Source organism: Dicentrarchus labrax, unplaced genomic scaffold (assembly GCF_905237075.1).
Source record: "Dicentrarchus labrax unplaced genomic scaffold, dlabrax2021, whole genome shotgun sequence".
Classification (NCBI taxonomy): domain Eukaryota; kingdom Metazoa; phylum Chordata; class Actinopteri; family Moronidae; genus Dicentrarchus; species Dicentrarchus labrax.
In genome coordinates this window covers 3,233,586-3,259,687 of record NW_026136701.1, presented here as the reverse complement: position 1 = coordinate 3,259,687, position 26,102 = coordinate 3,233,586, and the positions used below count along the sequence as shown (strand labels likewise).

General features: G+C 39.0%; 2 protein-coding genes across 13 annotated transcripts in view; both read left to right on the top strand.

The window, feature by feature from the left end:
• Positions 1-2,141: 2,141 nt before the first annotated feature.
• rab36 (RAB36, member RAS oncogene family) lies at positions 2,142-9,674 on the top strand. The gene is made up of 11 exons (XM_051408345.1): positions 2,142-2,267; positions 2,950-3,033; positions 4,219-4,310; positions 4,418-4,492; positions 5,273-5,374; positions 5,472-5,536; positions 5,818-5,869; positions 7,507-7,588; positions 7,674-7,764; positions 7,874-7,984; positions 8,076-9,674. Exons 2-11 carry the CDS (start codon positions 2,956-2,958, stop codon positions 8,135-8,137), a joined length of 810 nt encoding a protein of 269 aa, XP_051264305.1. The 5' UTR covers positions 2,142-2,267; positions 2,950-2,955; the 3' UTR covers positions 8,138-9,674.
• Positions 9,675-9,827: 153 nt separating this feature from the next.
• Positions 9,828-26,102, top strand: part of depdc5 (DEP domain containing 5, GATOR1 subcomplex subunit) — a 29,815-nt gene continuing 13,540 nt past the window's right edge. For 9 of the 12 annotated variants that reach the window (XM_051409330.1, XM_051409261.1, XM_051409582.1 and 6 more), the window contains exons 1-27: positions 9,828-10,098; positions 10,508-10,576; positions 10,665-10,752; positions 10,868-10,914; positions 11,499-11,584; positions 11,660-11,743; positions 11,834-11,883; positions 13,264-13,333; positions 13,447-13,525; positions 13,621-13,682; positions 13,769-13,838; positions 13,920-13,992; positions 14,355-14,458; positions 14,553-14,627; positions 18,020-18,154; positions 18,282-18,343; positions 18,426-18,499; positions 18,574-18,643; positions 18,751-18,787; positions 19,455-19,575; positions 19,672-19,895; positions 19,993-20,193; positions 21,077-21,212; positions 21,322-21,413; positions 23,313-23,372; positions 24,355-24,538; positions 25,765-25,925. In XM_051409330.1, the coding sequence (XP_051265290.1) occupies positions 10,519-10,576; positions 10,665-10,752; positions 10,868-10,914; positions 11,499-11,584; positions 11,660-11,743; positions 11,834-11,883; positions 13,264-13,333; positions 13,447-13,525; positions 13,621-13,682; positions 13,769-13,838; positions 13,920-13,992; positions 14,355-14,458; positions 14,553-14,627; positions 18,020-18,154; positions 18,282-18,343; positions 18,426-18,499; positions 18,574-18,643; positions 18,751-18,787; positions 19,455-19,575; positions 19,672-19,895; positions 19,993-20,193; positions 21,077-21,212; positions 21,322-21,413; positions 23,313-23,372; positions 24,355-24,538; positions 25,765-25,925 (2,503 nt within the window). In that variant the 5' untranslated portion in view covers positions 9,828-10,098; positions 10,508-10,518. The other 3 variants (XM_051409419.1, XM_051410007.1, XM_051410096.1) reach the window with 3 other exon arrangements.

The window sequence follows — 26,102 nt, the reverse complement described above, 5'->3', positions numbered from 1 at the left end:
CAAGCATCCGTTGACTTTCTCCAGCCCGCTGCTCCCTCAATGACACATGACTGGAGGTGCGTTCAAGTACTGGCAGTGTCACATGAGTGTGGTGACAACCATTACCAAGTACAAATTCAATCACGCGGCGTTTTGTCGCTCCGTAATTTTATTCACTAAACTGAAGATCTAACTGTTAGTATGATTTTACTTGTCTTTGAGTTATTGTCATTGATCAGATATGTTCATTTCACTTAAGACAATTGTACACATTTTAGAATAATAGCACTGACACTTCCTTCACTGACATGATGTAAAATATATATATATATATTATAAAGTAAAAACAAATTCCCACCGTGATTTTATAGTGTTATTTGAAATGCTAAAATCACAAATAAATAATAATGGTGGTAATATTTTTGTAAAAAATAAATAAATAAATATATATATATATATATATATATATATATATATATATATATATATATATATTATATTTTATAACCTCAGGTTAAAAGAGAGATTGAAAGGGAGGAGTTCGGAATTTTAATGAGAACTCTATAGTTTATAGTGCAGAAACAGCTATCTACACAGTAACACCACAAGGTGGTGCAATTAGTCCACTTATATTCTACTGACAGTGTATTCAACTTTGGACCATAGAAACTTACATTTTTTTTCTCCATGTGCAAAATGAGCTGGGAAGGAGTTGATATTTAAATTTGGGGGATTAAATGCTTACACAACACTTATGGTTGTTGAATCTCAACTAATAAGATAAGATAAGATAAGATGTACCTTTATTAATCCCCCTTAGAAGAAATTCAAAATTGACACAGCAGCACAGGGGAATGTAGTGCAAAAGAAAGAGTACAGAAGTGGAGGTACAACAAGATATTACAAAATAAAATATTACAAAATATAATAGAAAATATAAGACTATAAATGAAAGTATATACACTATGTAAGAATGGGGTGCAAATATTTGAGCAGTTTGACTAAAAACTAAACTACATGTAGAAATTAAATATAAATAGTAGTACAAAAAGTTTGTGTGTTGTAGGTAGGAGTTTTAAACCAGTCTTTGTCTGCGGGGGTTGGAGGTGCTGTGGTGTTGTGGAGTCTGATGGCTGATGGTACAAATGAGCCTCCAAACCGCTTTGAGGCTCGGGGCTGGGTCAGTCTGTAGCTGAAAGTTCTCCTGAGCTGCCTGAGCTCAGTTTAGAGAGGATGACAGGGGTTGTCCATGATGGCTTTCAGCTTCCCTCTCATCCTCTTCTACGTCACAGCCTCCACACTGTCCAGCTCCATCCCCACCACCAAGCTGGCCTTCCTCACCAGCTTGCTCAGCTTGTTGGCACCCCCAGTGCCGATGCCTCCTCCCCAGCAAACCACAGCAAAGAAGATGTAAATAAGCTGTTGAAATGTTACAAATACTCTATAAAGTATGTATCTATCCAAATAAAGTGCAATAATAAAATGTATTTGTGAGCTATAATTCTGATTTTGCAGATTATTTTTCATTAGATATGATCATCTTCCAAAATATGATGCATTGTCAAATTAAAAATAATCCTCTCTTAAAAGACATTTGAGTCTGTAACGAAGTCCTTAAAGTAGAGTATTATTTGTTATCTGCCAGTGCAGCAAGAATATTTTACATGTTTTCAATACATAACAATTTGTTTCATGTATTTATATTTAAAACCATATTTAATTTTCATAATTCTAGTAAAGCGATCTGTTTTTGCAGATTAAAATTCCCAGCAGTCCAAACGTTAGTTAGTGCAATCATTTCCACATTGTCTATTGCTGCAGTAAAATGCTACTTACATATTAATGCATCACATTAATGCTGTACCTACACAGAACCTTCATTAATGTCATTAGTAACACCTGTGTTTACCAACAACTGTAGGTCAAAATGGCTGCTGGAAAAAAAGGTATATTATTACATAGTTGCATAGTAGTGAACACATTCCTTTTGACCTGCATGTTATGGCACAAACAGACTAATGTCAAATCTTGTGTATTGGCACATCAGGCATATTATTGTGGAAATAAGCATTATTTGCTTTGGTAGGGTTTTCATGGGACCCTGTAACGGGCCTCACTTTCTTTACCACGTGCAATAAGAAGAGTCCAATTATCACGTGACGCAGGCAAGGGTATGGTTGTCATGGAAACGAGCTCCTCATCAAACAGCGTCCGAGGCTTCACTGCGGCGAGCGACACAGCCAGCGTAAACAGCCAGCGAGGAGATATTTGACGTAATTTCATCTGCGGTGAGTACGAGCCGTCCAGTGTGTTAGTGGTGTGAAGCACAGTGTGTCAGAGGGCCATTTTGAAAAGAAAAGAGCCCACATAATAGCCAGTGGCGTTGGTTGCGGTATCTGTCGCCGTATGTGTCGCAGCATGCTAAACAAAATGTGACACCACTTCCGTTCAAGACCTTCAAACTAAAACCGAAATTCTCGCTGACAATGTATGCAAGCTAGCGAGTGTGTGCTAGTGTTTGGGGCAGGGGGAGGAAATTAAAAAAACACAGAAAATAAATACCAAACACAACATAATTGGCAATACAGAATGCACTTTTATTCTGTCTGCTTTTATTTTAAAGGCAGATTCACTCTACTTCCGACCTTTTACTGGCTAACTTAACAGTGCAGCAGCCTCACTAGCATCCTCTATAACTATAATAGCTGGAATACTAGTGTTTTAACGTCCCCACCAGTCAACACTCACACAATTCAAGGTTATATATGAATGTTGACACTCACAAACAGTAGCAACCATTTTTGTTTGTGTGTACACACATTATACTGTATGTAGATGAACACTGATCTAAATGCTGTGTTTGGTTTAAAGAACATGTGACCTTTGTAAAAATGCACACACACTTTGACAGAGTGCTTGGTATTAGACTGAATTAGATTTAGATAACTCCTGTTACGCATTCTCTCACAGGTTGTCATGCAGGATAACAGGAATGGAATGATGCCATTCCCACCACCCATCGGCAGAGACAGGGTTATCTGGGAATTCCCAAAGGTACAACCTGTTTTTGTTTTGCAGTTTAATCCAAGCCCAGGAAAAAAAAAACTGTGAGATCGCTCTGTGCTCGAATGGTAGGAGCGGCAGTCTAGAGGATGTTTTATTGGAAACGTGTGACTTCTACCTAACTTTCTTAGATAGTTAAATCAGTGTCAGATCACAGTACTCAGGGTAATTATAGGCGGTTACAGTCAGCTACCCAATCACAGACTCAGTCAACATCTGTCCTCTGAGACTTCTCCAGATAATACATTAAGGCACTTTATTCGGAAAGGAATCTACTTTGGCTTCTAATGGGATAAGCTCTCAGGTTCTCAGTGCAGCAGTCATTCCTTGTTTGCTTGAGAATCCTGCTAGTGGTTCTGCCCAATGCATGCCAGTACCTATTAGTACTATTACTATTATTAGTCCTAAAATATCTTAAACTGTGTTTTTAAAGATATAGCATGTAACATTTCCGAATTAAACTGTCCATAAACTCTAGCTCTATTTTCTATATGTAGTTGAGTTGTTTTCTTCCATTATCCCAAATGTTTCCAACAATGTTCAAACTCAGAGAAATCTGTCATTTTATTCAGGTAACTGCGTTTCTCCACCTGTCAATGGCGTCATATCCCCTTTGTGTATGCGTCAGCGTTGTGGTTGTCTGCCAGAAGCTGTCATACACTGACTGTTTATCCAGTCTGACAAAAGACGTGATTGCTCTGAATAAAAAAGTGTGCATCATACACAATTTGGGATTAACTTGGGATGCATCATTTATTAACATTTTTGCATCAGTAAAAAGTGATTTGTATATATATATTTAGAGGCCCTATGCCTTTCTTATTTAGAAATGTGACCAATCATTTTAAATTTAGATAGATTTCTCCTCTCTACAATGGCAGTGCACCAAGGTGACATTGGCCTCGGTGATGGAAATGCACATCCCTACCAAATACCTGCAAAATGAATGACATTCCCATCAACCTCAGCTGTACTTCATGTATATTACTATTTGGTAAATGTTGTAACCATTAAACCCAGATGGTCAACATGGTAAACATAACATCTGCATGTTAGCATTGTCATTGTGAGCATACTAGCATGCGGACATCAGCCTACACTTAATCTGGTTATAACAGGTAGTCAGTGGCTTTGTTCAGAATAAGTGGCAGTAGTATATGGTCCTGTTTTTTTCAGTGCTACACACCTCAGGTCTCTCTACAGCCGAGGAAAGACTGGGACCTTCAGGCTAAAGCAGCCTGTAAAGACAGAGCGGCCAGGCATCAGCCGTGAGTTTCCCACTTTTAGGGTCAATGCATTATTCTTAGCTTTGCTTAAACATCACATTAAAAACATTTATATTTTACTGATGATAAATCTGTTGTCTTCTTTAAAGGTGGGACCGACAGAAAATGTCAAAAGTGGTGGTGGTTGGAGACCTTAATGTGGGGAAGACCTGCCTCATTAATAGGTACTATATCAGATATAACCTATACCAGTGGTTCCCAACCTTTTTACTTTAGGGGCCCCTTTTCTTTCAATCTGTAAACTGACAACCCCTGACATATTTTATGGATATTTCATATTATATTCACTGCATAACAATAACAGTAGAGAACAAATGATAAACTGTACAATGAACCCAAACAGTGAACACAATAACTGCAGGATGTTTGTGTAAAACCAGGGATTTGGATGAATTTTGAGTAGATTATTTCCTTTTTTCCTTTTTTTCTTCTCATTGTTCTATTAGCTTTGTTGGGTTTTAGATCTTAGTTCTTAAAAATGAAAATAAAATTGAACAACAACTGAAGAGTCATTTTTCTTAGATTGTTTTATTAGAATATTGTTAAGGGCTTAAGGATGTAATATATTGTTTGGTTATTTACAAGCAAAGGACATAGATTATAAAAAGATCTGACTCATTTTGTGCAGCAGAAGTGTTTTCTGCTTTCCTATCCTGCTAATCATGTCACAAACAATCCGATTTATCTTTATGATTTGAGTGTCCAATGATGGAAACCCCAGATATAAGTCATGATACACATACCACATAATATCATAATATATTGTGTTAATTTAATTTGGAAAATGTCTCTTGCCTTATACTGTATGAACACAGTTGTCTGATGGAACTGAATGATTGCACCTAAATGAAGCTAATGAATTTAGTAAAAAATAAATAAAAGGAAACTGATTTATAAACAGATCCGAGATTGTTGTAAACTTGATTTGTTTTTGCCGTTGTTAGGTTTTGTAAAGATGTATTTGAAAGAGACTACAAGGCCACCATAGGTGTGGACTTTGAGATTGAGAGGTTTGAGATATCTGGAATACCGTTCTCCCTTCAAATGTGAGTAGTTTTGATTTTAAAGACATTATCCCGCATACATAACTTTAGAGTTCCTTGTGTTTTTGCCATTTATGCTTACTTTTTGTTTTTTAAATAGCTGGGATACGGCTGGGCAGGAAAAATTCAAGTGCATTGCCTCAGCATACTACAGAGGCGCTCAGGGTAAGAAGTTGTTGTAACCCTAACTTTAAAAATATATTTTTTTGTGTGTATAGATATTAAATATATATTACTTATATAGATATAGTAGAATAAAGGGAATACAACCTGAAATTAAGTAATTATTAAAGTATGTCTTATTCTGATTCTGATTCTGATTTCATTATACAACTCTGCACTGTGAAATGATCTTGTACTCTTGTATGTCTGATGCTAGGTAGAGCGGTTTACTGCTGAGCTAGTGTAAACTAATTATGCTGAAACTTCTTGTCCATCTTTTCCAGTCATTATCACAGTCTTTGACATGGCCGACATCAAGTCCCTTGATCATACACGGTAGGTCGGGTTGTAACATTATCATTAGGCTTTCTCTACAGTTGTTTAGAGTCTGCATTTGAAACGATGATGCCCTTTGTTTGGAAATGGAAAATGTTATTACTCTAGCAGTGTGGGATCACCATGATTAGTCCAATATTACACTAGCAGATACAAACTGCAACATCAGTATAATAAAGTGTGTACAGTTTGTGATTATTTTATTCTTAATATGTATTTATCCCCTACATCTGAGCCGAGACATCACATCTTTTATTGGGCTGATGTGGGTCAATTTCACTGGATGAAAATGACTTGAACATTACTTAAAGGTCCAGTGTGTAACATTTAGGAGGATCTATTGTCAGAAATGGGATATAATGTCCATAGGTTTGTTTTCATTAGTATATAATCACCTGAAAATAGGAATTGTTGTGTTTTCATTACCTTAGAATGAGCTGTTTTTATCTAAAGACGCTGCGGGTCGCCTTCCTTGGAGGCCTCCATGTTGAACTATCATGTTCCTAAAGTAGCCTAAAAAACAGCCACCATAGTTTCTCCTTCGCATGTGGTTGAGTTAAAGGGTTTCAGTTGGTTTTAATCTGCAAATTCACCGTTAGATGGCACTAAATCCTACACACTGAACGGGAAAAGATGAGACCATGCACTTTGCATAGATAGAGGACCAAGATATAACTTGTCCGCTTGGATCACCATCCAAATAAGGTACCTTTGTCAGAAACTGGGGCCACTGCGTAACGTCATCAGTCTAACGACCCATGCTGCTCTCAGCAGGCAGCAACAGTCACAGAGTCACCACAACCTGCCACCGCAGTGATGGCTACACCACTAGATGTTGGAACACACAGACCAATTCCAAGATTTGTGTATATGTTTTACATTAAGTTGTAAACGCACTAATAATGCACATATATGATTTTGTTAAAGGACCACTGTGTAGGATTTAGTGGCATCTAGCAGTGAAGTTGCAAATTGCAACCAACTGAATACAGCTTGCCTTCCAAGAAACTACGGTGGCCATGAACTTGTAAAAGGCCCTAACTAGAGCCAGAGTTTAGTTTGATTTTCTGGGCTACTGTAGAAACATGAAAATGGCTTACTTTGAAGATTGTATATTTGAACATTAAATAATTTATGGCACAGCTGCCATTCAGACCACACACAATAATATAATAGACTCAAAGGTCCATTTACTAGCTTTTTCAGAGCTTTCAACTTCATCTCACGGTGACTTGCAGTGATGTGTTGACCATGTTCATCACATTCAGCGACGTAGTAATTTAGCTACATAGAGTAAAGATACAAAAAAGGTCTTGTAAAGATTTAGCACCATACTACTAAAGCTTTTTAGATGCAAGATAGAAGTCAGAAGTATTTAACCTGATAATGAGATTGAATTGGCATTTGTGTCATTCATATTGAACCGCTGTTGGAGCTGTGTGGTGATTCAGAGATCTGGAACCAGGCTGAAAGTCTCAGCAGATAGCCATATAGCAGTCAAGACATATTCGTGTAGTTGGTCTTGATCTCCTACATGTCTGTAAAAAAACATATATATACAACAGAATTCAAATATTCTAAAATCAACATCAAGAACATGTTGTTGTGTAAAATAATGTATTGTTTTGTTTTCATAGGCAATGGTTGGAGGAGGCCATGAAGGAAAATGAACCTGACTCCTGTTTCATCTTCTTGGTTGGTGCAAAGAGTGACCTGCTAGTGAGTATATTTTACATTACGTGTATAATTTGCAGATTTTCACATATGCAATCTTCTTCTAGTACCCAACTTTCATTTTCTCAAGCCCTCAGAGGAAAGACAGAGGACAGAAAAAGATGCCATCAGGATAGCAACAGACATGCATGCAGAGTTTTGGGCTGTTTCGTCTAAAACAGGTAAAGCCAAGAGCTCACACTTCAGTGCTGAATAGTACATTGAGGAAACATAAATACATTGATTCTGACCAATGCAGAAAGTTACTATAAGTTGTTTCTGTATTTTCAGGGGAGAATGTACAGGGGTTTTTCTTCAGGGTGGCAGCTTTGGCCTTTGAGAAGTGCATACTGAAGGACATGGAGAATGGGATCCCAGCTAGCATCGGATGTGGAGATATCAGTAAGTAATGACTCAGCGCCTAACAAGCAGAGATGTTGACTATAGAAGCCTTGAAGGTATACATATATAGAAAACTGTTTGTTCTTCACAGAGTCAGATCGTGCCAACCTTGAGGACGCTGCACCGCAAGACATGAAGAGGAGCTGCTGCTGATGAAAAGAGGAACTGTTAATGAGAGAGGAACCAGACAGAGGCTCTTTTCTGAGCTTCAGCAGCAGAAATCAAAGTGGCTGACAATGCTCCACTAGACTGAAATGTGCCTTAGGACATGCTCCATTAGGTTCCTAAGTCATCAAAACTGCCATGTATTCTTCCCTTTGCAAAAGGTTCAACCAGTATGTGTTCCTTAAAGCCAACTGACCCCTCCTAAGCCCCGCCCCTTTTGCTTTGTGCTCCAATAACAGTTGAGCAAACCTCGGTCAGAGCCTCAGTCAACTTCCCTCTTTCCTGTACTTAGATATGCTATTGGCTAGGCACGTCTATGTTAAAGACAACCACATTTTAAATACGGTTAAAAGATAAAAGCGACATATCATATATAGTCACAAACTAGCTCAAAAGAATTGATGTAACGTTAAATTGGCTAGCTAGTAAGCTAGGGTTTTTCTAACATAGCTTTTCTAGCTTTTAAATGTAACTTACTTAATAATGGTTGTTGTAGATTAGCTAGCTTGTTTGCTAACGTTTTATAACATTAGCTGTGACTATATATGTTTAGCGTCTTCCTAATGTTGATTTCTCTACATAGATTAGCCTAGCACACATCACATATCTAAATATAGAAAAGGAGAAAGTTGGTGGAAGTTATAACGCAAGCTTGCTCAACTCTTATTGGAGCACAGAGCAAAAACGGGTGGGGGAGAAAGGATCAATTGTTAATGGGTGCTGATATGAAATCTAATGAATCTGACCATTTTTATGAGATAGAAGTTTTAAAAAAGTTGCAGTGTTTGACCCAGAAAATGATTTTTTTTCCCTCTCAGAACATTTAGACCATGGGGAATCCAAGATGGAGTACTATACTATGACAATAACAAATCTGATCATTGTGTCTAATTGCAATCAGTTGAGTTCACATCTTCCCATGTAGTATTGGTCAATTCTGCAATATCTGTAAAATACAAACCCTACTATGACCATCATTTTCAGAGGTGGACAGGTGGACCAGACTCATTTGGGACAGACCAATATTGCCCCTGTTGAAACCGTGGTACGGATTCTTTTCTTTGCTCCGGTCATAGTGTTTGTTTCGTCATACAGTATTGTTGTGGAATATGCCTTGCCCATTATTGTGGTTTGTATACAGACAAGAGTTTAATTAATGTTTATAGGCAAGGAAACCAAATGTTTATGTTTACTTTCAAGTAATAAGGGCCACACCATTATAATGTAATTTTTTAATAATATCTTTGTTCAATTGAGCAATAGCAGGTGATAGCAGCTGTGCATTTATGACACTAGTATTGTTGTCAAAGCATATTCATATTTAATAAAGTTGTTTATCAGCTGTCTGAACTGTTCTGTCATGATGATATTAAAGATTACGAGGTGTGGCTATGGAAGACACAATCGAAATACAAAATGTATCCCTTATGAAAGTCTACAAAGGCTTGTCCAGATGTCTAAACAAAGATGAATGAAATTAAATTTATACATGTATATGTACTCTAAATAAATGTTCTAATATGTATGTAATTTGGGGTATTTTATAGGTGTATACTGGATTATACAGAAAAAAATATATACGTTTGAATCGTCCAACGGAGCGAAGATGGAAGTTAGCGGAGTGAGTCCTCTTGCTTCGCCGAGATACTCTCTGAACGTCCGAACGAATCACATCACATGTTTCCATGTTTTGGAGGAAGTACGAGCAGTGACTGTGAGCTAGTTAGCTAGCAAATTGCCTTCTATATCCACCCGTAAAACGAAGACTCTAACTTATATTAACTATATGGATATATTTACATTGCAAGTCGTTATTGTAACATCGGGGCTAGTGTTAGTTAACTCAGTTCACTAGCTGAAGCGTTAAGTTGTCTCAAGTTAGCCATATGCTAGGCTAGCATATGTCAACATCCCAGGGCAGTCTGAGCTGTGGAGTAGTGACTACTCAGGTACGGCTCTCTTGTTCTAACCCATCCACCATAATGCTTTATGTCTTAGACGTAAGTGAATATATCACGTTAGGTTACGTCTTGAATTTAACTAGAGCTGTGTGATAGACAGTACGTCTATTAGCTGTAGAAATCATAAGTGAACAGAAAACTTTAATATGTCAGTTTCAGTAACTTTATTTCAGTCAAAACGCAACTTTCGGATTAGTTTCCCTCAGCACTTTTGCATAGACTTCTAACGTTAGTACACCACTGTGAAGAAAACTAAACAATGTTTTAAAAATAATAATATCAAGTGAATCAATGCTATATTGTTAATTCATTTTTTAAAAATGGCAAGACCATTAAAGACAACCAATACGTACAAAGGGAGTCAAAGTAAAAACTGAGCTAATGCTTTTGTTCCCAGGCTGGTTCATCATGAAGACCAATAAGTCATATAAACTTGTGCTGCACAAGAAAGGTTTTGGTGGAAGTGGTAAGCAAAAACTTGCAATGAATGTTTCTCCTTTGTAAGACTTGATTTCTGTCAGATTGTTTTGCAAATGAACCTGTCCTTTGAGCAGATGATGAGTTGGTTGTCAACCCGAAGGTTTTCCCTCAAGTCAGCCTGAGGGATATAATCGAGATCGCACACCCCACAGATGAATACAGGTGAGCCTGCATGCAATGTGAAGATCACAGTGTTGGGGATTTCTTACGCTGTTTCACTGATGTATCACTTCCTAGTCTATGTATAATCTGGCATTGTCTCTTTTGAAACTCTCAGTCCTCTTCTGCTGCAAGTCAAGAGCCTAAAAGAGGACCTTCAGAAAGGTAAATAAATAAGGATGTAACCCTGTGTCAATGATAACTGTGGAGTATGGAGCTGAAAGGGTTAATTCATCAGGGAGGGACCTTTTGATAAATATTTAAAGTCTTTCTCAAAGCAAAAATGCCAAACAGGACCTAGTTCCTGGTTTTACATGTGAGCATTTGCTGCCTTTCTTTGGCTTTTGTGATACTAAACGTAATATTTGGGGGTTTTGGAGTGTTGGGTAGACAGAATAAGACATAGACATAATCTGAAGACATCACCTTGAGCTTTAGGACGCTGTGATGGGATTTCTTTTCACTATTTTTATTGAATTGATGAAGACTACTCAGTAATGAAGATGATTGTTAAGTTGCAGCCCTAGAGAGCTCTCAAGTGGTGGACAGAATAACAGAAATACCTCACGATCTAATGTAATCCAACACAGCAGCCCTGCAACACATCCTTCCTTTGTGATGCTTATGATGTTCAGTATTTCTGTAATTTAGTCCAACTCTAATAATATACAGCATAAATTGACAACATACATTGATTGTAAATGCTTTGCCTGCACACTGCTCATGATGGATATCTTGTTCTTGTCTAGAAACCATCAGTGTGGACCAGACTGTAGCGCAAGCCTTCAAACTGCGTGCTTACCAGGATGTCATTGTTAACATTGTCGACCCAAAAGTATGTTCACTGTGACCCCTCTGCAGCTCCACCTTTTGTCAGTCGAATAGCTCTCATAGTTTTTTTCTTTTGCAGGATGTAACCCTGGACCTAGTGGAGCTGACGTTCAAGGACCAGTACATCGGCAGAGGAGACATGTGGCGACTAAAGAAGAGTCTGGTGGGGCATGTGAACGTTTATGTGTCTGGCTATATTAATGTGTAATAGAACATTTATGTGAGGATTGAACTGTTCCTATCTTTATTCCAGGTGAGCACGTGTGCTTATGTGACACAGAAAGTGGAGTTTGCAGGAATCAGGTACTAAGCTTTTAAAGTGTCTTGAATGTAGAATAAATGAATATGTAAGTACACTTTTCTATGATTGAGCAGCACCAAAGGCAGCCAGCATACAGTATGTGTAAATGTTAAGATTTTTAATCTTAGCTGCCTGTTGCCTTATTGTCTTTGTACAGTTGTGATGATGACTCAAATGACTGTAGGCCATGTTCACAGTTCAGACCAACGATGAGACAAGTTGAAACTTGCTACCACTTGTGATGCGTAGATGCGTGCTTGCAATGTGTAAAACTGTAAAAAAAACAAAAAATGTGTTCAGCAGGTCCCCAAGTTTCTCTGTGATCATTTTCGTGTTTGACTGCATAACTTTTTTTAAATTGCATGCTAAACGCATGCCCAATATACATACATCGCTGTACATGATGTGCATATGCATAATTTCAAAATTCAATAACAATTCAAATCAAATTGTTTTCAGCAAATTCTACCAGAACATCTCCCCAGGTACTACTAAGCAAAGCAGTGGCCAATGTGTGGCACCTGTCCAGTTATTCATAAAGATCCTGATCCTAAGGAATTTCCACATTAAAAATAAAATAAATGCACCCTAACACATCTTACAGAGCTGATTATGGAAGTAGTTAATGAGTGAGCCTTCTCATTTTCTCACTCTTTAGAGTCGCACATGCACTTTCCGACGTACAGCCAATCATAATGTGTTAATGTGTCACAGCATCTGTAAACGCAGGACCCTGAGCCAATCTGGCAGGCCGAGCACATCTGGTACCTACACCTCCCAGTTTACACCAACGCAACCAGACAAGCTGATGTATCGTCTCCATAGCAACGACTCAGTGTACTTCTGTTCTAACTGCCATAGTTAAGACCTAGGCTTATTTTATAGCTGGATATAATTTGTAGCCTCTCAAAATATGAATAAAGATAGTAAGTTACTTGTTACAGTTGCATTTTATGTAGTGGGTAGATTGAAGAGCAAAAACGTAAACGCGAGGGTCGAGCCATCCATGAACGTTCTTTACTTGAGTACATTTTAAGGCCTGTGTCATAAAGACATGGTTGTTCGTCAAATAAGTCGATGATGTGGTCCTCTCTTTCCTCTGTTTAAAACTCTGCCATTTCAACCAGCTGACAATTTAGAACTGACTTGACCAGCTGACTTAGCTATAAGCTGATTGGCTGTTGAAACAGGTGATGTATCATATGTTCTAAAACTGGTCACTGGAGATTTGATGGCAATGCCATCAGCTGGCTTAGGGTTAGCTGAGACATGACTGTTCACACTGCTGCAACCTTCTGAAACAGTTTTGCGTGAATCTTTGCTCTCATTTGCTTTTTTTTTCTGTCACTGCATGCATGCTTATGGTGTTTTTCATTCTCCAGAGCACAGGCCAGTGAACTCTGGGTGAAGGGAGAGAAAGTGACCTGTGGGTACATCAGTGAAGACACCAGGGTAAGAGCAGCTTTGAAAGCAGAGGCTGATATGCACTGACAACACGGATACACAAACGCTAGCATTTATTTATGTCAGAATTACTAATTTCTCTCAAATGTCTTATGACACAGGTGGTGTTCAGATCCACATCTGCAATGGTGTACATCTTCATCCAGATGAGTTGTGAGATGTGGGACTTTGACATTTATGGTAAGTGGACCTCTCTGATTGTCACTCATGCTTTATAAGCCGGTTTTGTTTGTTGATCTTTTTTGATGACATATAATTGAATGTTCTGTCCACAGGTGATCTCTACTTCGAGAAGGCTGTGAATGGTTTTCTTTCTGACCTTTTCGCCAAGTGGAAGGTTTGTGATTTCTTTTTGTCTGCCTCCGTCATAACTATAACTGTTGTAAACAAAAACCATTGTTTTAATGTTTATTGTTAAAACAGGAGAAGAACTGCAGTCATGAGGTGACAGTTGTACTTTTCTCACGTACATTCTACAATGCCAAAACTATTGGTGAGTCTTTCTCCTTCATTATCACAGTCACTTATGATGCATATGTATACATTTATCATTGATAGTTATCATTGTCCTCAGATGAATTTCCTGAGATCCTGAGAGGGTCCATCAGACAGGATCATGAGGGACGTTTCTATGAAGACTTTTACAGGTAACTGTAGTTATAGCTTTTGTTATCTACCTTACTTAATTACTTAGTTTCACTCTGCACTTCAACTCCTCTTTTAGCTGTTTTTCTTAATGTATTTTATCACTTGTATTTTTATTTGTTGCTGATTTTAATGTGTTATTTCCCTTAGTGTTTTTTTTTATTTATTTATTTAGTTATTTATTTATTTATTTATTATTATTATATTTATTTGTTTTCTTGGTTTCTGTAGCACTTTGAGATTCTTTTGTGAAAAGTGCTTTACAAATAAAATGTATTATTATTATTATTATTATTATTATTATTATTATTATTATTATTATTATTATTAGGCTTTTGACAACTCTTAACTGCTTTGTGATCAGGGTGGTGGCTCAGAATGAGAGACGGGATGAGTGGACATCATTACTGGTCACTATCAAGAAGCTGTTCATTCAGTATCCTGTCCTGGTGCGGCTGAAAGAAGCAGGTAGTTAAGGAGTCGAGCATTGGGCTGACTAATGGATCTTAGAATCAGGTGCTTTTTGTAACCAAAATGTTGTTTTTATTTACTTTCATGCCAGATGGTTTTCCTGTTGGTTATAATTCAACTGCTGCTCAAGGAAACTACTTGGAGGCCATTAACCTTTCCTTCAATGGTAAGTAGTCTATGACAATATATGTATTCAGGTATCTGGTTATGTAAGTATTTGTCAACATCATAGTTATCACCTGTAGGATTTGCTGTATGCATTGTGCAAGTATAATGATTTATACAGTAGAAATGTTTATGTGTAGCAGTATAAAATGGCTTGGTAGCCGTGTAGTTGATCATTAGCGTGGAGTACTACTAAAAGTAGCTAGTAGGGATGCCACAATACCGGAAATTTAGTAGTTGATACCAGTACCAGTAAAATTCCACGATTCTTGGTACAGATTTGATACCTTGGTAAAAATGTGCCAATAACAAGTCCTGATCCAAGACTTGTATTATTATTTTCCTTAATAATACAGCTCTGCATAACATTAAGAAAAAATATGCCTGTATCCAAGTTGTTCCTTAATGTTTTATTATACCTTCCTAAACAACAAAGCAGGCTATAAAATAGCCTAACAAACTCTCTCTGTTATCTTTTTTGGTCATGCTGTTGTCTGGAGGGAATTTCTCTCACCCCTCAAAAATGTCCTCTGTGTTTATTCTCATCGTCTGTACATCTTTTTTTGGCCGTCAGGTCCAGAAGAATTGCATCTTCGGTTTCTACAGTACTGAAGAAAAATGAGTACTGTCAAGTTTTCAGAATTTTGGCATTGACTTGGTACCAGTCAACTGAGGGCTGTGATGTTGCAGTGACTGTGATGAATACAAATGCAGATCTAAAATTAGATTTTTTTAAAAAATTCCAATAAATGGCGAGGGTTACAGTTTCGCAGTATATTAAATTGAATTCACAACCCTGTCTTGCACAGCCCTAATGACCAGATGTGTACATACATAACTTTTGAAAGTTTTCTGTCAAGGCACTACAAGACTGAGCCTCAGACTGGTTATTGTACTGCCTCCATTTGCCAATGAATGCCTTCCTTTGTGTCCCAGTTAAGTCGAGTCCTCAAGACTATATAGTGTGCTCAAGTGGAAGGAGAGAAAGATACCCTTGTATCCAGTGACGTCTGGTGGTGATTTTGGGTGGGTGGGCTAACAAATGCATTACACTCATCAATATGTCAAACAGCAGCAACAGTAGCATCACATCAAGTTACAGCAACAACATTACTTTGTTATAGCAAGTGCTCTGGCAACACTGGGGAGACATACCCAAAAGAATGGCCTGATGCCAAAAAATCTCTCTCTCTCTCTCTCTCTCTCTCTCAACAAACTCCACAGTCGTACCCACCACAGCTCACCTTCAGTGTCTCCCTGCAGATCATTGGCTAATGTGCACATGCAAAGACACCAAGTGCCTGGTTTTCTCAAAGCGAGCCTTTGACTTCTCGACCATTATGTCACAGCACTGTGTGGCTACTGACACATTATCAGAGCACCACCTCCGCGCAGCGTGCAGCGGCTGTCATCTGTGGTCAGCAGTTCAGATATGAAGCACGAAACATTCTCCAGGCCCTGTCTCGTTTGAGAGAATCTGTGGTCTTAGACGTGCACTTGGCAACCTGTGTGTTTGACAGGTGATCTGCTGATCGACTGTCTAAAAAGAGAACTGGTCCCCGCTGGAGTGAAGTGGGAGATTCATTGGACCCCCGCAGGGCGAGCTTGTGTCCCCTACAAAATGTAATACAGTCCACTGTCCGTGATAGTGAATGACTGTTTTCTTTACCAGCTCGTTGTGTGTCTGTACAGCAGCAACGACAGCTTTACAGCATTTCCAGTGTGGCCTGTGCGCATTCATGTTCCTAATTTTGTCGGACAAATGTTTCAAATCCACAATTCCTTGTTGGGTCCAAGCCGAGTCTCCTCCAAACAGCAAACATGGAAACAGAAAAGTGAATTCCTAGCTACATTTGCTGTTAGCCAGTCCGTTAGCTGAAACCATGTAACACAAAAGTTATGATTTTGCCGTTTATCCTTTTGTGTTATTTGCACAAAGCATATGAAGAGGGCGTGTCACGACACCTGTCAATCACAATGGAATGGAAGCTAGCTTCTAAGTTTGGGCTGAATACATTTAGCCCATTCACAGGAAAAATACCAAGATAAATCATATATCCTGGGTTTTCCTGCCACTTTCCTGCTGTTGCTGCTCTAGGTTCTACCAAAATTCAAAACAATATGTTCTAAGGTTTTTAATAATAATTTTTCATCTTTACTGTAAAAGATAGGGGGGGCTTAGCCCTGTTAGCCCATATATACCAGCCGTCCCTGCTTGTATCCCTGTATTCAGTTGAGAGTCAATACAAAATAATGCTACTGAAGCCATTTTTTGACATTAAGACTTTAACATGTTTTATTCCACCAGTCACACAAAGATAACTCATGAATAAGAGAGGATTAGAAATCACAGTCCCTGAATCAGGACAACAACTGAATTAGATAAGAATAAATTAAAACAAATCAGTCTACATGATATGCATTAAATTATTTTAATGCGTTTAATGATTTTCAAGTGTTTAGGTGTGTAGGATTTAGTTCCATCTAGCAGTAATGTTGTGGATTGCAACCAGCTGAATACTGCTCGCCTTCCAAGCATGTAGGAGAAACTACGGTGGCGGTGAAACTTGCATAAAATGCAAAAGACCCGATTTAGAGCGAGCGTTTGGATTGTCTGTTCTGGGCTACTGTGGAAACATGGCAGCCTATGATACCCCATGATACCTATGAATATTATATTCCGTTTCTGGCAATAGGTCCTACTAAATGTTACACTCTGGACCTTCTTAAAGAGTAGTCAGCATGTATGTACATTACATACCTATGTACATTATGCTTTGTTTGCTGTTTGCTGGCTTGTACTGGCCACCTTAAGTGATGTTTATGTAAATGATGGGGGAAAAATATTAATAGTCCTTGTTCTCTTTCAAAGATGTTTTCCAAAGTTAATCTGAAGTTAAAGTTTAAAGTTTACTTGTTGATTTGCAGTGAAGTATAGAGATAAAAAGGATGTAATTTGACAGTAAAAAGACTGTTACTTTGTCTGCTTGTGAAATTGTGAAGCTTACTTAAGTATCAGTAGTCAATCACTGTTAAGTTATGATACGATACATATCACGATACAGGGGTTACAATTCACTATATTGTGATACTGTAAGCAAGGTGATAATTTTAGGAAAAGTGTCAAAGTATAAAGAACACACTACCATATGCATAACATCTGTGCGTTAACTTACTTTTATTACGGAATCAGAACAGTAGGATCTACATTTGAATTTGTCACAGTCCCTGTAACATCCAGCTTCATAGACCTCAGTTTACATTTCCAACACTGCTGCCTTGTAGTTAGAGGTTTAAACACAGAAAAGGATACAGTCTTTTTGAGAATTGATACAATATCACAAAACAAAATATTGCAACACGATATTTTCTCACACCCCTTGTCTCCCGCAGTGTTTGACAAGCACTACATCAACCGCAACTTTGACCGCACCGGCCAGATGTCAGTGGTCATCACACCCGGAGTGGGAGTGTTTGAAGTCGACCGGCTGCTTATGATTCTCACTAAACAGCGTATGATTGACAACGGTGAGTGTGACAATACAAATGCATTTCAAATGCATGGTCACACAGAACAGATTACTTGTTAATAGAGACTTAAAGGTTTATTGTTTGAAGTTAATGATGTTTGTGACACATACGTCTTCCTCTATAGGTATTGGGGTAGACTTGGTGTGTATGGGGGAGCAGCCGCTGCACGCAGTACCATTATTCAAGGTAACACACACACACAGTGTCAGTGTCTGTAGGTTCATCAGGCCGAGTACCTGTTGGTTACTGATGGTCATTCTCTCTGTAGCTGCACAACAGGACGACACCTGGAGACTCTCGTGTGGGAGACGACTACAACCTTCCTCACTGGATCAACCACAGGCAAGGCAACATGATAATAATGAATTCAAAATATATGCAAAGGTACAATTGACTGACTTCTTCCACGCCTGCAGCTTCTACACCTCCAAAAGTCAGAACTCTTGTAGCTCCTTCACCCCTCGGATCAAACTGGCTGGCCGCAAGGTACATTCACTTTTTTTTTCCAGCACTGTCATTCGGCTTAAAAAACTTGAAATAGATTTTCTCTTGTATGTTTTTAACATCTCATTAAAATTAACCATTTTTTCTAGCTTCATGCTGAGAAATTCAAGAGCAGCAAGGACCACAGTAAGTTTTGACCCTTTATGACCCTGAGAGCTTTAATTTCCTGAATTAGATAATGATTTTCTTTTTTCTTTTCGTGCTACGGCTGGAAATGCCAGTCTGCCTGTCAGTTACTTGTTTACCACTTTGGTCCAGACTGAAATAACTAACTTCTGGATGGATTTAATTAAATTCTGTGCAGACATTCAGGATCGCCATAGTATGAATCTTACTGTCTTTGGTGATCACCTGACATTTCCTCTAGTACCTCCATGAGGTTGGCATTTGTGGTTTTAAGTGAAATGTCTCAAAAAGTACTGGATGGATTGCCATGAAATTAATGTGCCCCTGAATGAACTACAGTGATTCGTACACTTTTCATCTAGTGTCATTTTTGGTTATGACCAAATACCTGAACTAATGACATGCACATTAGCCTCAGCTGTACTAGTGCTAATTAGCTCATTTTAGCATGCTAACCCTCTAAACTAAGTTGTGATCATGGTAAAGATTACACCTGCTTAGCGTTATCATTGTGATAATGTTAGCATTGTGGATGCATTTAGCTCAAAGCACCACTATGCAACCTTACATAGCCACTAGTATGGATGTACACTCTTCATTTCTTGAAGTATGAAGCAGATAATATATTCTTCTTTTATTCCAACCTCCTTTTCAAACTCTCATCCAGCTCTCTGCGCTCCAAAGGACTCTGAAAACAGCCTACCTATACAGGTGGACTACGACGCCTATGATGCTCAAGTGTTCAGGCTACCTGGTCCATCACGAATTCAGAGGAGCACCAACTTCAGGTGCACAACACTAAACTACACTCCATTAAACAGTTCTCCTTTCTAGTGAACATTGTGGACCTTGTGGCCCGTTGAACAGTAGTGACTATCTTTCAGGATGGGTCGAGACAAAGAGACGAGTGGGAGGAAGAGCTGGGGCTCGGTGGACGTCAGCGCAGGCATAGGGGCGTCCCCTCCTGTTCGCTCTGGAGGTCCTGAGGAACAGCGCAGCCTTGCCTCTGATGATAGTCTAGGCCCTGTGTCCAACATGCTACTTATACCCCGCATGCCTGCTGCCCAGTATGAAGTCAGCAGCTCCCTGGGATACACCAGCACCAGAGGTAACTCCTGCAGAGCTTAAAGGGGGAACACCTACAAGGGATGTGATAAAGTGTGCTCCATCTCTTTCCTTTCTCCTTTTTTTTTGTCTCGTTTCAGAGTTGTTAGAGAAGATGATGGACTCTCAGCGGGACTCCAGTGCCCCGGGAAGGTTCACAGTGGGAAGCGCTGAGTCCACCCTGCACATCCGTCCAGGAGGTTACACCCCTCAGAGAGCACTCATAAACCCCTTCACCCCATCCAGGATGCCCATGAAGCTCACCTCCAACCGACGGCGCTGGATGCACACCTTCCCTGTCGGTGAGGGGACGCTCAGTCTCAATGAAAACACATTCTTGCAGTCAGCAATTTATTGGCCCTAGATGAGGCGTGAGTTAGTAACCCTGTATGTATGACCATTCAGAATGCGTTAGTTGTGGTTTAATTCCATTATTTGCATTATAGAGAGAGAGGCTTCTGTTATTTGGCCAACGCTTATTAATATATATATGGTGTGGACAAAAAAATAGAAACACCTATCAATATAGCACAATACAGTTCAACGGCACCACAAACTGCAGCCTCTTTAAACAGTTTGAACAACACTGAACATTATAACACCATTTGGTGATCATGTAGGTAGAATTTATTGCAGGACCAAATACGTTTTTAGCTAGGTCAACCTACCTAACTAGTGTATATTACATCAAAGTAGGCTACAAATCAATATAATGTACAGTAGATATACGGTTCAGTATTCAGTAAAAGTTTTTGCTTGCTGTAATCATTCCTCCTGTTCATACTGGTCATTAAGCAATCTATTCCTAACATAGAAGTTAGTATTTCTAACATATTTTTGGTTAATTTGTATATTAATGATGATGTGCTTTATAAAGCCTAGTATGTTAATATGGAAATATTTGCCATGTCATGCATTATGCTAGTGATTAATTTAATTTGCATAACTGATTATCTTTCACTTGCTAGAAGCAGGTCTAAGGATGGCAATTGCTGCCATCCAACACGTTGGTCCCGTTTATAATCAACTACCGATTTCAAGAGGATTTTCTCCTTATGTTTATTTCTTTAGCCTTTCAGTGTGTCAGAATCCCCTGACCAGTACATTTACAAATTTACTAATTTTCCTCAAGTCTGTGGTTACTAAGTGCCATGTCAGACTGTATGTGCCACTGCTGTTCTTCAGGTCCTTCTGGAGAGGCAATCCAGATCCATCACCAGACCAGACAGAACATGGCTGAACTGCAGGGCAGCCTGCAGAGAGATCCTGCCCACACATCGGCCGAGCTGCTGGAGCTGGCATATCATGAGGCCACTGGAAGGTTAGACATTCCTACCAACAACAACGGAACAAACATTTCCATTGTAAAGAATGTTAGCTTGAAGCACAGACGGTGATATGAATGCTCGTTATTTGTCTTTTTATTTAAGGCGAACAACCTCTAGGCAAGCAGGAGAGAACGGCCTTTACATTGGTGGAGGGATGGAGGAGTTTACTGGAAGTCCAGGGAGCAACAACAGTGGTGATTTGCCTACTCAAAAATTAGATTCTTGGTCACTTTTCCAATTAAGTAATGAAGACATAGATAGCCTTCACTGATCAGTATCAGTGAAGGCTGACTGAATATTCTATATCCAAAGCCTGACATATTATATTCCTATATGCCATGGAGCTCTATTGTCCAAAAACAATTAAAAACTTACCTTGAACACACACACTGCAGTTTATTTTCCTGCTGCCCCAAATACTCACCAGAGCACCAAATGTGGATTAATCCACTGCTGAAAATAGTCCCCAACAAATGCATTATTTCCTCCTTTCTCAGTAATGTTTAATTAAAATCTTCAGTGCCAGCTGTCACACATATACGTGACCTGCATGCCAAAAATGCCAATATAGTAAAAAAAACTATATTAAAAATGATATATATAGAATTATATAAAAATCACATAGCATAGTGTATACTTAATTGTTAGCATGGACCCTATAGCTACATCACTGCCTGCAACTTTGTGAATTCCAGTACATATTAGGTTGAGACAACAAACGTACATTATGTCGTAGACTATAGCAGTAGTTATTCCTTGGCATGGCTTGGGTAGAAAACCACTCAGAATATATGACCTAACCCAGTGGTTCCCGAACTTGTTTAAACCATGGCACAACTTGTCCGTCCACACTCAGACATTGTCCATACATGTGAGACCTTTTCAGCCAAACAAGATAATAACACTGATCCTGAGTGAAATAAGGTAAGCCTGTTTCCAGTCCTAGCACTGTCATAACTGCATATGGAACAGGGCTTTTATTATGGGGATTTAATTATGTTTATTGCTTGTTTCTTCTGTTTTAGTATGTTTGAGAAGTTATAAACTTTTTCATCTAAATGTTGCTTTTCAAAGTGGTGAAACAGTAAAGATGGAAAGATGGAATCTTGCACCCGCTTTGGGAACACACTGACCCAACCTTTGCTGATCACAATACACAACCCAGCATCTGTTAAACAAAGAACAGTCTTGTCTCACTAGGTAAATGGCAATGCAAATAGGGTGATTAATACTGTCAAATGGTGGTGAATGTAATGGTGTGTTGGTAATGCCGACCACCAGAAACAAAAGCTGCAGTACACTTTCAAACATGTTGTCAATTATGATGGACACAGGTTGAGTTTTGCCATGTTCTAATTGATAGTGAGGTAACCAATGATCATCTTGGATATATTGATGATTCCTTTTGTCTGCAGTATGCACATTACCTAGAAATTGGGAAAACTTGGATGGGACATTGCATAGACTAGCTGATTAATTGAGAAAATAATAGATTAATCAACATCCGAAACAATGGGGAGGAAACAAAATAAAACTCACAAAAAACTTAACTTATCCCTAATGTCAAAGTAAATCCACTATAAGTTGTTGTTTCTACCACTGACAGGCTCAGATTGTTATTCTTAAGTGTCTGACAACCTTATAGAAAGGATCCCTACAGAGACAGACCTTTTGTTAAACCAGAAACAGCCGTAATATTGGTATTCGTTACCACCAGACTCCATAGACAAAAACACAAAATTTACCTTGCATATCATTGTAACATTGTAACTTAATTCAAAGTGGACAGAAACAAAATAAAACTCACCGAAATTGTCTTTGTTAGTCTTTTCACTGTTCCAACAATCACCAGCTCTGCTTTGGTTGAAATAAATCTTTAATTCATGTAGATGATGAAAACTAAAAACTCAGCTGCACACGGAGCAGACCTGCTATGGAAACAAACCACAGAGAGGCTGCGATAACAACACAGGCAGAGGGAGAGTGACACCATGATGCAACTATATCTATATAATGTTTTAAATGTCATATGTAAAAGCTTTAAAAACTTGTAACTATGCTCTTTCTTTGTTCTAATTGTGATGTCTGCACAGGAATTCTAAACAACCGCGGCTCTTCATTTGAAGACTTTTCCCTCAGTGGTGCCGATCCAAGTGAGTCCATCTTGCACTTACATAAACCAAAACATGCCAGTTGTCGCAAACATTGTCATGTAGCCATACCTCAGGATCAAGCTGATATTAATCACCAAACTGATAATGGCAGTGAACCTTCAACGGTGTCTTTAACCTGTGAGGGCTTATTCAGCTTTGGCAGGCAGGTTTTTCCACTGGGCATCTGTCTCCAGGGGTCGCAGGATAGACGACTCTTACAGGTCATGTGGTTTGGGGTTACCCTCTCCTCCTCCCTCTCTATCCTCACTTTCTCTGTCCAGCTCTTTTCTATCTCTTTCTCTGGGCCTCCTGTTAATCTTAACTCTCGTGATAAAATATTACCAGGTCTTAAAATCCTCCAGTTAATTAGCCCTCTCATAATTTTCCTACACTGTGACCTGTTTGCATTCAACAAGGCTTGTGCATACATTTCATTCCTGCATGGCGATGTGTATAGTATATATTTCTCTTGATTGGTTGTAAAATGGTGCTTCTGTCAAACAAATCTGTCTTGCACACAATATTTTGAATTGAGTTTGCTCACCATCTCTAGGTTTGCATGATGTGATTTCTCTTCTTAAATTCACTCAGTCACTTTACAGTTCACAACCTTTGCTGAGCTAAGGACACATTTTTAACTTGCTTATGAGGGATGCCGATGACAGACTGACTGTCACTGGGCCACAATCTGCATGTTTGATCACTGCTCCACAACTACAGACCCCTCAGGAATCACCAGCAGGGGGTGACGAGGCCAGTAAAAGTAACACTTTCCTTGTTTTTTCTTCCCCTCTTTCTACTTTCTTTCTTTATTTTGTGTTTGTATCTTCATCTTTCTTTTCCATCATCATATCTCTGTATCCACCCCCTCCCCGCCCCCCCACACACATGTACCACCCCACTCTGGGTACATGCATTTGTCTTTGCTGTGGGGATTTTTTGTCTGCGTTTGTGTGTGTGTATGGTGTGGGTGCTCCTGAAGCCCTGCTGCTGTCTGCGCCCCCGACAGTGCCCAGCTTCTGCTGCACCGTGGGGGTTGACTGGAAGTCTCTGACCACGCCAGCTTGTCTGCCCCTCACTACCGACTACTTCCCCGACCGCCAAGCGCTTCAGAACGACTACACTGAGGGCTGCTACGACCTGCTGCCACACAGTGACCTGGAGAGGTAGAACACCAGTCTTTAGAGGAAAACTGTCCATAGCCAATCACTTTGTGCCCACAACTGGCAGCTGTCCATAAGATACCCAACAACAGGTCCAAGGCTGTAAATTCCACTGGGGATTGAGGGAACGTGTCCCCCTCACTTTTATAGTTTCAGGTGGATTTTCTTACTATAGTTACTCTGAACAGTGTTCTCTTACTGTCCAATATAATTATCTTGGTTAGAAAATCAATACACTTATCAGAGTCGCTTTTGATTATTACCGTTCATACAGCAATAAGTATAAAGAGCAGCAGTGAGTGCACTGCAAAAATAGCCCTCGCACAAACAAGCCAGATATTCTTAAATATAATCACATTTTCTTGTATTGAGCAAAACAATCTGCCAATGGTGTAAGCCAGTTTAGCTTTGCTAGAATTCTTAAAACTAACAAAACAATCTTACCACTGAAAGACTGTAATGGGCCGTAAAACTAGAAAGAATGTTGAAAAATTAAAACAAGTTGTTCTTATTACAAGCAGTGAAAACTCAGTCATTTAAAGTATTTTGGTCACTTTATTGAGCTGAATGTAGCTGTGCAGCAGCAACTTTGAGACAGTTTGCTAACCCACAACATAGCTACTGTGTTACTGCTATGTTACTTACATTACTTGCTCTGTCAGCTGTTTGTCATGGTATTGGAGTTCTCCAGTATTGCTTACCTCACCTCTAAGGCTGAAATAAGCACCTCCACATTCTCTGCATAAAAAGATGCTGGAGTTCAGCATCAATAAAATCCATCAAATCAATAAAGCACAGTGCTCTTTAAAGATGCAAATACAGCATTAGCTGTAACTAAACATGATGTTTATGTAGGTTAGTGCATAAATAATACAGAGATTTCCATAGCACTTCTAATTATAAAATATAATGTAATATAAACAATATTTTTGTTGCTTTTGTTATATGTTGTCATTATTACAGAAATCACAATAACCAATTCCATGTGACATTCTCACACCCTCATCCACCCCACCTGTGTTATAATATTGGGAAAACATCAGTGGAAAACATGGACGTTTCTGGAAATTTCTCTGAAGTAAAATGTAGTTTATGTATTTGTCTATGTAGTTTAAGATTGAAGGTCAAGTACAGAGAACATTGATGTTACAGAAACCTTTACTGAGATTTGTTTTCCTATTTCCTATAAGCAGAATCACATGCAAACTACATATCACTCTCTGTCTCAGGCGGGAAGATGAAGCCCCAGTGATGAGTGCATCTCAGGTGTTTGAAGAGTTCATCTGTCAGAGGTTGATGCAGGGCTACCAGATCATCGTTCAGACCAACAACAGGAAGCCCCAGCCCTCCGTGGCTACGCCTCTTGGGAGCAGCCCTCTTTACACCAGAGGTACTCCAGTTTCATGATTATTAAGTATGTCTTAAATTCTTGTTGTTCCCAGTGATTCTCAAACTGCCTCTTGTGGCAGTCGTTTCCCCCAAAGCCTTTCAGCAGCTTCGTAAAGTTAACTGGATATTGGATATTAGGTGTAAAATAGCTTCCACCTTTACTAACAAACTAAATGAA

Bases quoted from the DNA above. Each gene is read 5' to 3' on its own strand.
- rab36 (XM_051408345.1), top strand. From the start codon at position 2,956: ATGCAGGATAACAGGAATGGAATGATGCCATTCCCACCACCCATCGGC. The intron at 3,034-4,218 runs GTACAACCTGTT...TGTTTTTTTCAG, and splicing joins TTATCTGGGAATTCCCAAAG to TGCTACACACCTCAGGTCTC. The intron at 5,870-7,506 runs GTAGGTCGGGTT...TTGTTTTCATAG, and splicing joins AAGTCCCTTGATCATACACG to GCAATGGTTGGAGGAGGCCA.